This window comes from Sceloporus occidentalis, unplaced genomic scaffold (genome assembly GCF_023333645.1).
Source record: "Sceloporus occidentalis isolate IW3139 unplaced genomic scaffold, rSceOcc1.0.p SCAF_272, whole genome shotgun sequence".
NCBI classification, from domain to species: Eukaryota; Metazoa; Chordata; class Lepidosauria; order Squamata; family Phrynosomatidae; genus Sceloporus; species Sceloporus occidentalis.
This window is the reverse complement of record NW_028317252.1, coordinates 485212-500754: the sequence shown is the minus strand read 5'-3', so window position 1 is coordinate 500754 and position 15543 is coordinate 485212. Positions and strand designations below refer to the sequence as shown.

The window sequence follows — 15543 nt, the reverse complement described above, 5'->3', positions numbered from 1 at the left end:
CCCAAACAGCTGGGGCTGCTTGTTCCACCTCTGGAATCTTAGGATGTGAAGGGTATGGGTAATAAGAGGTTAAATGTTTTCTGCATTCTGGTGATAAAATGCTCTGGGAGGTAGTATTTTTCTGCAGAAAATCCTGTAATTAGCTGAATTAGTTGGTGAGAAAGTCTCCCTGCAGCTGCTTGTATTTATTATTTAAAGATAAATTATTCCAGGGTATTAAGCAAGTATGCCACTCGTAAGAAACTAGGTAGTACACAAATAATTTATCTTTAAATAGTAAATAGAAGATACCATTAGCACTCATTTTTGTTGTCAGGAGAATAAGGACAATGAACCTTTTCAACTAAAAAGAAGGTATTTCATTACAGGATGTCTTTTTAGTCACAGCTGGGATGAGGCTGGCCAACTGGATAAAGCAGCATCTCTCTTCCCAATGAAGTAATGGGTTCAGTCTGTCAAAATAAAAACATGAACATATGTAAATTAGATTTTTTTAACACACAAAGTGGTTGGACTGCATTACTGTCTTAGTTAAGTTTGTTAACTACCATACAAAAGCATCTTCAACCCCCTGATGACAATTGACGGTCCGGGCACGCCATGCAGTTAGTGACAATTGACATGCCAGGACCATCACGGCTTTGAACAGTGTTGCTGTAATGTATATGGCATCAACGTCTGCCATATACTGTAAGGCGGCGGACGCCCGTTTCAAAAGAGTGTCTTTGAAATGCCCGCGTAAATGGAACACCGAACACCCACCCCAGGACTGTGAGTGATTTTGCCACTCTCTAGATGGCGGAGGGTTCTTTAAAAAAATAAGAGTTTTGGCAAATGGCAAAGTTTCCAAAAGGGTCTCTTCAGACCCTCCTGAAAACTCTGGCTTCACTTGCAGATGAATAACAGGTACTGCATTCAACCGTGCAAGCTCAGCTTTCTAATCACAATGTGATTAGGAAAATAAATGTAAAAAAAATAATCATTAATAAAAAAAATAACAATAGTTAAAATAAAATAAAAAATGTGAAAATAATTTCCCACTGATGTAACCATCAAAAAAGTATATCATCAGAAGAAGTCACACCCACAAGAGCATCCACAGGCAGGGATAATACTGCTTTTACAATTTTTTCCTTCATTTTGCATCTCCATCCCCTGGTTATATTGGAAGAACCTTACAGCCATACCCTTAGGTGCGACCGTCACACCCATCCCAAAGATTCTACCTTCAAGACAGATAGGAGAGATTCCTGGCATGGTTCGTGTTGCTGCCTACACCTCCTTTCAAAGACTACTCCCAGCGCTGAACCATTTTTCTGTATATATATATATATATATATATATATATATATATATTATTTTTTATGAGCAAAGGGTTAAGAGAGTTATCTGTTAAAATACTGGCATGTTAAATGATCATGGGGTGTCTACTTTTAAAAAATGTGTGATTTGATGGGGTAAATTGAAAAAGGATGAACACATGTCTAATTTCCAATTTGAAAAATGCACACGTCCCAAATTTGGCCTTTTAGCCCCCAAGCAACCCAACAAACCCATGCATGCTTGGTATCACTGTACTAAGGAGATGTTGAACTCATATTGGGGTGTTGTGTGATATATACCAGAAGCTATAAATTTATACCTAAAGTACAATATGTGTGGGAAAAATACACACAAAAATAATACTGCTAACTTTGGCAAAGGCTGGTGGTAGAATTAGTGCATGAAAAGAGTTACAATACCAGCATTTGAAATACACTAGAGTGTCTAGTTTTCAAAAACATATGGTTTTATTGGGCACACTGAATTGACCAGGTTCAAAGATGTACCAAATAGGGCATGGGCAGTGGATCACCAAAAAAAGTACTGAAAAATGTGCATGCCCCAAATGTGGCCCTTTTGCCCCAAAACAGCCAGGAAAACCCATGCGTGGGTGGTATCACTGTACTCAGTAGATGTTGCTGAATACATATTGGGTGTTGTGTGACAGTGACATATACCAGGACCTGTTAATTCATACCTGAAGTAAAATGTGTGTAAAAAATGACTACCACAAAGTTTGACAAAGACTGGTGGTAGAATTAGGGCATGGAAAGAGTTAAAATACTAGCATTTGAAATACCCTGGGGTGTCTAGTCTTCAAAAAACATATGGTTTGATCGGGTAAATTGCATCGGCCAGCTTCAAAGATTTGGAAAAAATGGTTTTGGAATAGCAACTTATACTAATTACCCCATAAAAAAGCAAAAAAAACCCTAAAAACTTAGTTTAGTATTACTAAACGCAGGACAAATAGTAGAATCTTTTTAGCAGGTTTTATCATTAGCTTTTATATTTGTCAAGTAAAAGTCAGAAAAAGTCATTTTTTTCTAAATTTTCCACCATATTTTATAGTAAATGATATGATACAATCAAAATAATGACATCTAAAGAAAGCCCTTCTTGTCCTGAAAAAAAACAATATATAACTTGTGTGGGTTCAGTAAACGGGAAAGAAGAAAATTACAGTTTAACACGAACACCACAGATATAAAATCAGCCATTTCCATGAAGAGGTTAAACTAGGAGACAAATGTACTAAATAATAGAATCAATGGCTAGATGGGGTAAATTCAGCCTTATAAGTTTAAATCTAAAATAATTCTAAACCTTGAACACTCCAGTAAAAAGCCTACTTACAAAGCATGTAGAATTGTACACCCACATTGACAAAACATTCTGTGCTGGTGGGCACTTAGACCTTTTGCTCTGCTCCACCAAACCAAGATTAAATAATCACTAGTAAAATATAAGGGACTTTGTAAACAGTTTTTTGGTGGGTGAGAGTGCCTCTTTCCTCTCATTCCAGAAACATTCCAAGCTCTACAAACCAATATCTAATGAAAAGCCCTTTCAAGAACCAAACAACTTTCCTGAAACAACCCAAGCCCTCTGCAAACCAACATCTTGGAAGACACTTGGGGCAGAAGGAAAAAAGACATGAGGGCCAAACAGAAGAAAAAATCTTGAACAGTTGAAAGGATGAGTATTCAGACCAATTTAATCAGGGTTGTTACGCTCATAACTTTTGCCCTACAATTATTCCACCCGTTTCCCCACACCATTTTCTTTTCTCTTTTGTTTGCATTCTTTTTGTCCCTCTTCTTTTCCTCACCACTATTTTATTCCTGAAAAGAGTTTTTTGTTTCTTTGGTTCCCACTCTTACCCACCAATAAAAGCAGATTATGAAGCCTACACCATCCCCTTATCTTTTGCTATTGATTATTTAATCTCTGTTTGGCGGAGGAGAGCAAAATGTCTAAATCGCAGCAGGCACAGATTCATCTATGACAGGGGTGTCCAAGTTTTTTCTGCAGTGGGCCACTTCATCAGAATTGTATACGTGCAAGGGCCGCACTCATTTTTCACTGTGAGAATATGGCCTTTTAATAAGATATAGTAACATAGTAACATAGTTCATAAGGTTGAAAAAAGACCAAAGTCCATCAAGTTCAACCTATATACCTATTGTGTCCCTACTGTGTTGATCCATAGGAAGGCAAAAAACCCTTATGAAGCAGATGCCAATTGCCCCATACCAGGGGGAAAATTCCTTCCCGACTCCAAATATGGCAATTAGAATAAATCTGTCCCTATTAATCTAATATCCATAACTTGTAATATTATTGCTTTCAAGAAACACGTCCAGTTATAGATACAGTCCTGGGTATAAATAGGTCCTGGGAGTGATCTCTGTACTGTTCCCTTATATATTTATACATAGCTATTAAGTCCCCCCCTAAACCGTCTTTTTTCTAAACTAAATAACCCTAATTCTGATAATCTTTCTGGGTACTGTAGTCCTCCCATTCCCCTTATTACTCTGGTTGCCCGTCTTTGAACCCTCTCCAGCTCCACTATATCTTTCTTGTACACTGGTGCCCAGTACTGTACACAGTATTCCATGTGTGGTCTGACTAGTGACTTGTACAGTGGTAGAATTATTTCCTTGTCATGGGCATCTATGCCCCTTTTGATGCACCCCATGATTTTATTTGCCTTAGCAGCAGCTGCCTGACACTGGTCGCTACAGGTAAATTTACTGTTAACTAAAACTCCTAAGTCCTTTTCCATGTCAGTCGTCCCCCAGTGTTTTCCCATTTAATACATATTCCCAGCCTGGATTTTGCTTCCCCGTGTGCATAACCTTACATTTATCTGTAATATATATTGTAGTTTTCCTCCCCCCCATTCCCCGTTAATATGCAAATTAAATAAAGTAAATGACAAAAAACCTTTACTTTTCCTCTCACTGATTTTCTAGACCTAGAAAGTTTTGTGACTACAAATTCAGGATTCTGGATAAGTAAACTAACAGTAATCACAGTCCCATCATGCCTAGGTTCCAGCACTTACACATCCATGCTATCACACACACACTCATTCATTCCGCTTCCTCTGTGCAGTACAAAAGACCCTCCCACAGGTACTAAGCAGAGCTCTTGTGATCCCGGTTGCCCTGGCTGCCGATCTTACGCGGGCCGCAACTCGAGGTGCCAAGGGCCGCATTTGGCCTGCGGGCCGCATGTTGGACGCCCCTGATCTATGATGTTAACTGCTGCAAGGATAAGTCTTTTTCCTAGTCATTACAAGGAAAAAGACATCCCTGCAGCAGGTCTCTCATAATCTAACCATCATTCGGGAAGCAGTTGGTTGGAGTATACACATATCTTAATAGCTGGCCGGTTACTGTGGAATTTGTCTTGTCACATTATAGTTATGCCACTATTCATAACATGTGTGAATGTTCATAAATAACTAACGCAAAGTGCAGCTGGAGGTCATATTTGATCTTGTATGACACGCCTATCTGTGTAAACTAGAAATCTTCTATGCACATTATCTGCATGTGGTCTAAACCACTAGGCACACTGTTAGGGACAACACTGTGACTAAAATTAATTCACAGCTGGATTGGCCATGGGGCAAATTCATAGAGATGCACTGGGCTAGATTTGCATTTCAATTGCATTAAGAATGTCATTCACTGTGGGCTTGTGTGCTTCAACTCTAAGTGTAAGCATCAGGGTGCATTTTCCCCCTGGGAGACAGAGCTTGTTTTCATTATGTTACATTCATTTATAAAGCACATATTCTGTAGTGCTATTAAAATAGGCATGCAGTGTTAATTGATGATAACATTAAAGTTGACAAGATGCAATTTGACAATAAGATTCATACAAGTTAAAATAGGAGAAGACACTGCTCTCTTCTGGTTCACTTCCTACCTCTCTGATCTCGTACCTTCAGCATCTCCATCTCTAGTACCACTTCCTCTCCCCCTGTAAGGGTCCCGGGGTTCGGCACCTACCGGGACGCCCGCCCGTCCAATCCGGCAGGTCCCGCGCCGTTCGCGGCGCCTCCTCCACGGCAACTACTAGACGCGTGCGCGTCACAACAATACTTTATGCGTTCCCTGCCGCGGACGGCGGGGAACGCGCCTGAGTGACGTCACGCACGTAGGCGTGGCGTTCATGAGCGGGCAATTCAAAAACTGAGCACTGAGACTCATTCAGTGCTCAGTTATTGTGCTGTGCAGTTCGTGTGTTTCTCGCCCTTCGTTCCTGAGTTTACCCTTTGTGCCCCAGACCCGGCTTCGTATGAGATTGACCCTTTGTGCACCAGACTCGGCTTGTATGAGATTGACCCTTTGTGTACCAGACCCGGCTTCGTATGAGATTGACCCTTTGTGTACCAGACCCGGCTTGTATGAGATTGACCCTTTGTGTACCAGACCCGGCTCGTTCAAGATTAACCCCTCGTATACCAAACCCGGCTCCTGTTCCTCAGCCTGCTTCCTGCTTTCCGGTCTCCACCTGTATTTGTTTTTTGGAACTCCTCGTGAGTTCCCAACACCCCCTCTCAGTTGGGGTACCCCAAGGCTCAGTTCTAGGATCCCTTCTCATTTGGCTTTCAATACCACCTGTATGCTGATGACACCTAGATCTATCTATCCTTCCCTGATCTCTGTTCCTGTGTCTCAGATCGTGTAACTAACTGCCTTGCGTCTGTCTCTACCTAGATGTCTGCACGTTTCCTGAAACTCAACCTCTCCACACCGAACTTCTCATCTTCCCTCCCTCCAATTCTAAGATTCCCGCATCAATTTCCCTCGATGGTAATGGTGCTATCATCTCCCCGTCTCCTCATGCTTGCTGTTTTGGTGTCACCCTTGACTCCGACCTTTCGTTTACCCCCATATTCAGTCTGTCACTAAAAACTGTTGTCTCAATCTAAAAAACATTGCCCGCATCCGTCCCTTCCTAACACAGCATGCCACTAAGGCTCTTGTCCATGCCCTTATCTCCTGTCTTAGCTGGTCTCCCTCTTAACCATCTCACCCCTCTACAATACACCATGAATGCTGCTGCCAGACTTATCTTCCTCTCCCATCGTTTTACTAACGTCTCTCCCCTCTGTCAGTCTCTTTACTGCCTGCCTGTGTGCTTCAGGATTCATTTCAAAATCCTGACTCTTCCTTTCAAAGCCCTTCACAGCGGTTCCCCTCCCTACATCTCCTCTCTCATCTCTAAATACACTCCTCACCGGTCTCTCCGCTCTTCCAATGATCTCCTTCTAGCCTCTCCTCCGATTTCTAGCTCTCATGCGCGCTTACAAGATTAATCTAGGGCTGCCCCTATCCCCTTGAATGCCCTCTCCCGGCCTATCTGTCTCTCCCCCTGCCTTTGGTCCTTCAGAAAATCCCTCAAAACCCACTTCTTTAAGGATGCTTATAATATTGCACATTAATATTCCCCCAAATTCCTTTAGCTCACCTCTTCCAGTCCCTATTCTGCAATACTTACACTAGGGTCCATCCCTTACAATGTTATTTTTACATTTTACCTATTATGTAATACACCCTAAATCCCTCTAGATTGTAAGATCATTTGAGCTCACCTGTTGTCTCTGTAAATCAAACTGTTATGTTACATCCTACTTGTTATGTCCTGTATACCCATTGAACAGCACTACGGAATTTGATAGCGCTATATAAACAATAAATAATAATAGCATCAATTCTATTAGTTCTACAGTTTTGCTATCACTATATTTATAAGTCATCATTATAAACAGCTTGCACATTACCTAGATAAACCTATATAGTTATAACTGTAATCGTGAGACATGTTAAGCTGTTCATAATCAGACGCAACTCGTCGAATCACATGATACACTGATAACCAGTGTATCATGTGATTAAACAAGTTGCTAATCGGTGCTCAGGCATTTACTAAACAAGGCTAAGGCCTTGATTCCATTGCACTGGGGTGAAACCTCGCCTTCCTTCCGAGAGTGGGTTATGAGAGTGGAGGGAGTGCGTGCCCTGGAGGAAATAGTGGCCGGATTAAATGGTCTCGAGGAGAAACATGGGAAGAACTGGTTTTACTGGTCCCGGTATGTGACTTTTAGTCTAGCTTTGTGGTGTGTGATGGGATCTGCGACTTTCCATTGGAATTTCCTGTAAGGTGCTTATACATGCTTGCCCTGTGTTTATAATGTTCTGCTGCACCAGGATCTTGATAATTGCTGACCCCTCCCCTCCCATCTTTCCGTTTCTCTTGTTCCACAAAATCAATAAACTTTGATTTACCAAAAAAAAAAAAAGACAAGTTGCTTTTGATTATGACAAACCCATCCTAAAAATTTACTGTGTCACAACCCTGGGTTAAAAAGTGCCATTTAATAATCAGGGGTTGTGATTGTAGCATATATCTATCTGTGTGAATATCTTATGTGCCTTTGTTCTCGAACTATCCATCGGTACCTCGGGATCGCGGGCTACGGTGCTATTTCACCAAAGAATCAAAGCAGTTCCTGGTCCCTTCCTCAGTAGTATAATCTAGCACTGGAAGTGGTTAACCCTTGTGCTTCCGAGAGGAAGCAACAAAGAATCGACGGGTATACCCAGCCGGGGTACCCAAGGCCCGTCACATACAGTATTGGCCCGAATATAGGGCGCACTTTTTTACCCCACTTTCGGTTTTTAAAATGTGGGTGTGGCCCATATTCGGGTTGTAGCTCAGGGATGCACAGTTCATACTTCCCGCCCAAGCGATTGTTTTGTTTTTTTTCCATTCATCCCTGCTGCAGGTAAGCAGCAGGGTTAGGATCCAGATCCCCCGCAGCACCTCTGGCAGCCGTGGATGTCTGCGCGATGCACATTGACAACCTCCATTGCCAGCACTTCCACCAGGGCTTCTATGGTGGAGCACCGGCGTGACATAACCTTCTGGTGCTCCACTATAGAAGCCCTGGCAGAAGTATCGTCAGCGGAGGTTGTCTACGCACATCGCGCAGACATTCACCGGCTGCCCTGGCGTGCGTAGACAACCTCCGCTGCCGGCACTTCCGCTGGTGCTTCTCCATCATAGAATCCCTGGCACAAGTGCCGGCAGCGGAGGTTGTCGCACAGATGTCCACCGGCCGGCCCCGCTAGACACCAGGGAGTCTGGGGGTGCATTGGTAAGTCACTTCTAGGAAGCAGAGTGGCATATCAGGGTGCATAAAGCATATCTGGGGGGCAGGTGGGCATTTATAGGGGACATAAAGCATATCTGGGGGGCATAAAGCATATCAGGGGTTATAAAGCATATTAGGGACAGAGTGGCATATATTCGGGTGCGGCCTATATTCGAGCCAGTACAGTATATTTCCCCATTAATACCAAATCTAATAGTAAAAGTAACAAAAACTAAATAATTTCCCTAAAAGTCCTCACATCTCTCTTAGTATTTAGTATATGTAGTTGTGCATACATGTAGATTGCGCACATGTCTGTGTCTGTGACAGTACATCTTGCAGAGAAGACACAAGAAGGGGTTCAATTCCATAATGATGCCTTAGAAAACACATAAAACAAACATAGAAAATGTTTTTGATCATTCTGGCTGAAATGTTAGTTTTGATCAACAAAAGCTACAACAGTCCAGGAGAGAAGTTAATTTCAAAAGAGGAGACATTTTAGAACAAAAGGCCATTATCTAAAATTAGATGTAATGTAAGGAAGTTTTACTTTACTCTAGATAAGCAGAGCAGCCTACTGGCAGAAGTGGTAGAGTCTAATATAGTGAGGGAATTTAAAATCCCTTTGACAAGCATTAAGCTTTCTTAAATGTAAGACAAGATCCAGGTCTTATTTATCTTTAGATAAGAAAAATGGGCCGAAAGGGTTCTTTTCTGACTTCAATATTTTTGTTTTCTAACCTTGTGATATTCAACAAGCTCAGCCAAAGTTGCATGCTGCAGTTGATCCACGCCCAGGAAGCCATAAGATGTGCGAGACGCATCTATCATAAAGTGCATGTATCCTTCTTCAGAACGATAAGAGAGAATGTAACCCTTGATCTTTCCACTGATACGCAGCAAGAAACTGCCTTTCACATGGCTTTTTAAAAGATCCTCTGATTCTGCTCTTGATATGATACCTATTGGTGGTAGAGAAGATGAAATGGGAAAGAACTACTAATTAGTAGTTCTAATTAGAGTAGCAACTTTTACCTGAAAATTACAATGCCAGTGTAAAAGCATACCACTAACAGTCTTACTTATTACATAGTACTGATGTGAATATTTTTTATGATTAGATTTGCAGATATGTCTGCATTTGCAAAAAGGAGCACAGGGGTGGGCTGGCGTTGCACCCTGGACTGGCCCAACTTTTTCAAACAAGGCTGATCTGAAATGGGCCTACATGTTCTGGGAGGTGAGAGCTACATGAATAGAAAGACAATAACAAGAAGTGTGGATCTATAAGAGAGAAGCCAGGATGTGTGAATAAAAATTTGTTTTCTAAAGTGATAAAAGCAAACGAACCTTGTATTTGTTAAAAGCTTCTGTTTTGAAAATAATTGTCTGGGGAGCATGTACATTTAAACACCACAGGAAATGTAACTCTTTTACAGAGATCACACAAACTTGCATTTACAAAAACCATTAATTGAATTTTTCAGCATACATTGTAATGTCTACTTTTGCTATACAACCTTGTCAAGTAGCTTACACTGAAATTAAATATGACAGTATGGGGAGTCTTTCAAAAGATACTCAACCCATGGCCAGAGAATGAAATGGCTGAGCCCTCAGAGATACACATCTTTTTTTTTTTTTTTCTTCAGGATATGCATTGCATGGTACCAAGCTCAAAACCTATTATCAGGAATTGTACCAGAGGATTGGAGGAAGGCAAGATTTGGTTCCTATATTCAAAAAGGGTTCAAACTCTGTGCCCGGAAATTATAGACCTGTGAGCTTAACTTCAGTGGTTGGGAAAGTATTTGAAGGGCTGTTTAGGGATAATATTCAAGAATTCATTAGGAAGAACAGTATTATTAACAAAAATCAGCATGGTTTTATGAAACATAGGTCCTGTCAAACTAATTTAATTGCATTCTACGAAGAAGTAAGTGGAAGTGTAGATCAGGGTGTTGCAGTGGATGTAATCTACTTGGATTTTGCCAAGGCGTTTGACACAGTTCCACAGAATAGGTGGAACTGACGGAAATTGGTCTAGAGGCAAATTCTTGTTCTTGGGTAGAACATTGGCTTAGAGACAGAGAACAGAGAGTTGTTATAATTGGTACATTTTCAAGCTGGTCAAAAGTGGTAAGTGGTGTCCCTCAGGGTTCTGTTCTGGGACCATATTTATAAATGACCTGGCAATAGGCGTTGAAAGTCATGTTTCTGTGTTTGCAGAGTAAAGTAATACAGTGCGAGCAGGATATTACTGTGCTGCAGAGGGATCTAGATAGACTGGGGGACTGGGCACACAAATGGCAGATTAAATTCAATGTAGATAAATGTAAAATTATGCAATTCGGGGTAGGGAATGCACAAGCAACCTACACCCTAAACGGTAGTGAATTAGGAGTCACGACAAATGAGAAGGATTTGGGAATTGTTATAGTCAACAAACTAGGCAAACTATGTAACTATATGGGGAGCGGGGTCATCATTTTGCAAAGAATGATTTATTACGTTCATAATATTCCATTACGGGATAATGGAAAAATACATTACGCAGTACTTCAAACAGCTGTACTTGCACACAACACATTTGTGACATTTGGAACATATGTTTGCTTGTCCTAACTAAGTTATACTAAGTGAATCGAATTTAAAATAACAATCTGAAAATATGAAATCTTGGTATAGAAATTGCCAATGTGAATCCCAACACAGAAGCTAAAGACCCACTAAACTTTAGAAATATTTGACTTTTCTGACAGATGCTTATGTTATTTATTTCACAGTGGAATTATCACATAACTAAATATATCTAGACAGAACCTATTTTCTGTACCTTCAGGTGCATGCTTATATCAGCATATATCCCTAATCACACCGGACCAAATGAGCAAATTTCTCTCACTGCTCCTGCAGTAGGAAAACTAATTGCGGATCACAAATTGTAAAGAATATATCCAGTTAAAACCTCCTCTATGAATCTACGTTAAAAGTTAGCTGCTCACTGTAGAAACAGCGGGTGGCTGTTGGTGAGTGAATTTAGGTCTCAAAATGTCATATATTGTTTGTCACCCTGAGAAGACAGTTTGTAACTACCAAAGTGTAATCTCATTTCTCTAAATTCTGGGAGCTCTGTAAGAATAACTTTGGCTTCTTTAAAATAAGTGTTTAAAGTATAGTGGGCCCTCTGGGTCCAACTAAGAATCACATGAAATCTAGTTCTACATTTACAGTACTAAACCAAAGCTTACCATGAAACCATGGTGCAATGGAAGTTGCTGATCTTGCAAATCCCGCACTTAGCTGCTCTTCCTTAAACCATTTTATGATATTTTCTTGGGTGGAAGCAGAATTCACTCTTCTGACGCCTTGTCTTCTCTCGGATCTAAAAAACATCCATGCAAAACATTAGAAACAAGAATTTCTGTCAGTCCAAACTTTATAATTTCTATTTAATTGATTAGGAGTGCATACATTTAGTCAGCTTGGGCACTGATCTGACACAATGAAGTTAATTCACTAAACTATGAACCAGGTTTCTAATGTAGCATGTAATTAATTGTACTTTTTTATGCTCATTAACTACACGGTGCATTATGTAGAAACAACAGGCCCTGCATAATTAAATTGATGAAATGTATTGAATATCATATAATTTCCCTGCCTGGGGCACTAACACTGCAATAGCGACATTCGCACACCCATATAATAGTCAGAAATTTAAGATCAAAGGTTACTTTACTTGTGGTAACTAGTGGGACATTTAAGTATGTAGATGATAGAATCACAGGTAATGATAAAGCCTGCAACCATAGGGCAGGGTGCCATGAGGTTGCGGGGGCAAACAAAGGTCATGGTTATCATTATCAGGTATAGGCTGTGGGGTCAAGAAAAGGTCAGGTAGTTTGTATAAAAAAAAATAAAAATGTGAAGCTTATGTAAGTTTTTGTGTTTTGCGCATGCGCTAGCACTTTGCCGCGTTTTTTAGGGGTCTCGCGCTGCCGCGTGCCTGCCTCGCAGGTGCTTTGCGCTGCGCTATGGGCGGGAAAATCACCTATAGAGTCGTTTTGAGGGAGCTGTTCACTTACCTGGCGAACCGCTGAGCCGATACTGCACTGACCTTTGAGTCTGGTGAGCAGTGGCGAGGCTGGTAAGCTGAAGACGCCATGGAAGAATTGATGAAAATGCGCCCTCCCACCCACCCTGTATTATATTGTTCTGTATTTTTTGTCGTGGCTTTTATCGGGGTATAGTTATCCTATAATTTTAGGGTGAACTGTAAGTTTAAGTTATGCCGGCTGGCTTTTATGGCGGTTTGGCAAGATTATGTGATTTTAGTCGGAGGCTCTGGGCTTGTGCCAAGGGCTTGTTATGTTTTTGATACAATGGTTGCAAAGTTATTTTGTTATATTTGAAGTTTGTATATTTGATAAACCAAATAAAAGTCCACGGCCTGTTTCATCCAATTTTGGTGTTTTCATTTTTATTTATCTATGTGTGGTTTATTTTGTATGTCTTAATGTCCCTTACTGTCAGAGATCAGAGTTCCCGGCACCGGTGTGGGGAACTCTGATCTCTGACAGCCGGGGAAGGTCTGTGCGATGGACGCAGACAACCCCCGCTGCTAGCCACGCCTCCTTCCGGCTGCAGCGTAAGTGCGTGGGATCTACACGCATAAGGCATTTCTGGAGGCAGAGTGCTCTGTGAAATGCCTTTTAACCCCCTTAATGCCACTCTGCCTCCAGAAATGCCTTTTTAACCCTCTATACGCCACTCTGCCTCCTGAATGCCTTAAACCTCCCTATATGCCACTCTTCCCCATAATATGCCTTTTAACCCTCTAAATGCCAGAGTGGCATATAGGGGTATAAGGCATTTCTGAAGGCAGAGTGGCACATAGGTGGTCAAAAGGCATATCATGGGGCACAGTGGCATTTAGAGGGTTAAAAGGCATATCATGGGGCACAGTGGCATATAGGGGGTATAAGGCATTACTGGGGCAGATGTGCATAACTGGGGGGCAGGTTGGAAAATAGAAGGAAATAAAACCAAAATATTTTTCTCAATCATAGCTTTTATAAAAAAAAAAGTAGTTTAGATGAATTAACATTTACTGGTAAAACTTTTTTCCTATAGGGTCGTCTTATATTCAGGCTTTTTCTTTTTTTCCTAAATTAATATTCAGATTTGGGGGGTCGTCTTATAATCAGGGTCGTCTTATAATCGAGCAAATACGGTATATATATATTTTTTTAATGGTTAGAGGTCCTCTTAGGGACTACCTAAACATGTTATTAATGCCAGTGATGTCACAATGACATCACTTAGCTCACTTTAGTGCCGGCTTCTGCTGTCAGGGGGGAATCCAGGCGGTCAAACGACAGCGGCAGGGATGTGTCCCTGGCGCTGCAAGCAGGGCTGGACGTACCGGTAAGTCCATAGGGCATTCTTGGGATGCGTTGTTTGGACTTACCGGTACGTCCATAGGGTATTGAAGGGGTTAATAGCCCTCAAATGGTTCAATGAGGATTATGACCTTAGACCGTTTTTATGATACTTCTGCTATGACACACCACAGGCACCACCCAAAAGTGCCCCATGGACAATTGTCCAAATAATGTAAACTCCCAGGCAAGAGATTTTATCACCTTTCTGGTTACAGCTAATGGTCTTAGAAGGATGTCTAGAAGCATGCAGCCTGCTGTGAGCGTATGCAACAATTTGTACCCTCAGGAACTATGTATGCTTTACCCTGTCTTCTACGTAATATCTTAAATCTCTCTCCCAGTAATGGGCAGACATTAACTCATTAAAACCCTCATGGCCTTCTATGCCATCACGTATGGCATAGAACACAGAAAAAAAAAGGTTGGAATGCAGCACTCAGAGTGAGATGGTGCACAAGCCAGGGTACCTCCAAGTCCATCAATAAATCCAAAATAAAGAAACATCATAATAGAAAAGGATATAATCTTTCCAAATTGGATAGACAGGTTCTTGTAAATTTAGAATCTAATGATAAATTGGTGTTTAGGCCAGCTGATAAGGGGGGTTCACCTGTGGTAATGAATCAGATTTATTATGTTAAAGAAATTGAAAATCAACTTAGTGATCGTGTGAACTTAATGCAGACCCTCTTCCAAAGATTAGAAGGTTAATATTTGATGTTGTGGACAATGCAGTACAGGATTATGTCATTGATGGAGCTTTAAAGGATTTCCTGATGAAAGAATTTCCTATGACACCTGTTCTTTATATTTTACCTAAAGTGCATAAATCATTGACCCAACCTCCTGGTAGGCCCATTGTAACAGGGGGTGGACTCTGTATTTAGTCCATTATCTATCTTTTTAGATAGGATCTTTAGTCCTTTTCTCATTCAGAATCTTATTGATACCACTGATTTGTTAAATAAAATTGCAGATATTAAACTTAAAGATCAGGCTATATAAGTGACCTTTGATGTAGCAAGTCTTTATACTTCTATTCCCCATGTGGATGGTTTAAATGCTATGGAAACAGCAGCTAAGAAATTGGTATATAATGGAGCCTCTTTAAATTTTTTAATGGACTTATTACATTTGGTCCTATATGAAAATTATTTTCATTTCGATGATAGATTTTTTGGACAAATTCGTGGTACAGCTATGGGCTCAAATGTGGCCCCGACCTATGCGGGTATATTCATGGGCATATTTGAGGAGAAGTATATATATCAATTCCCAGCATACCCTCAACATGTTAGAATATGGTATAGATATATCGATGATATACTTTGCATATGGGAGGGCCCATTTGAACCCTTACAGGAATTCTTAGTCAATCTTGATTAATTTTCGGATAATATTAAATTTGAGATGACATGTGATAATACTAAGATTAACTTTTTAGATACTATGATCCAAAGAAAAAATGAGTCTCTGATAACCGATATATATATATGTTAAACCGACTGATAGAAACAATCTTCTTAGATATGACTCGGCCCATCCAGAAAGATTGTTAAAATCATTACCAAAAAGTCAATTTTTCAGAGT

General features: G+C 40.7%; 1 protein-coding gene across 1 annotated transcript in view; it reads right to left on the bottom strand.

The window, feature by feature from the left end:
- Positions 1 to 377: 377 nt before the first annotated feature.
- The window catches only part of LOC149275644 (SH2 domain-containing protein 4A-like), a 28105-nt gene continuing 12939 nt past the window's right edge, over positions 378 to 15543 (bottom strand). Inside the window, exons 3-5 of the mRNA XM_089504483.1 lie at positions 11758 to 11891; positions 9248 to 9468; positions 378 to 452 (exon numbers count right to left, since the gene is read on the bottom strand). Coding sequence (XP_089360609.1) covers positions 378 to 452; positions 9248 to 9468; positions 11758 to 11891 — 430 coding nt within the window. The remainder of the gene's footprint in view (positions 453 to 9247; positions 9469 to 11757; positions 11892 to 15543) is intronic.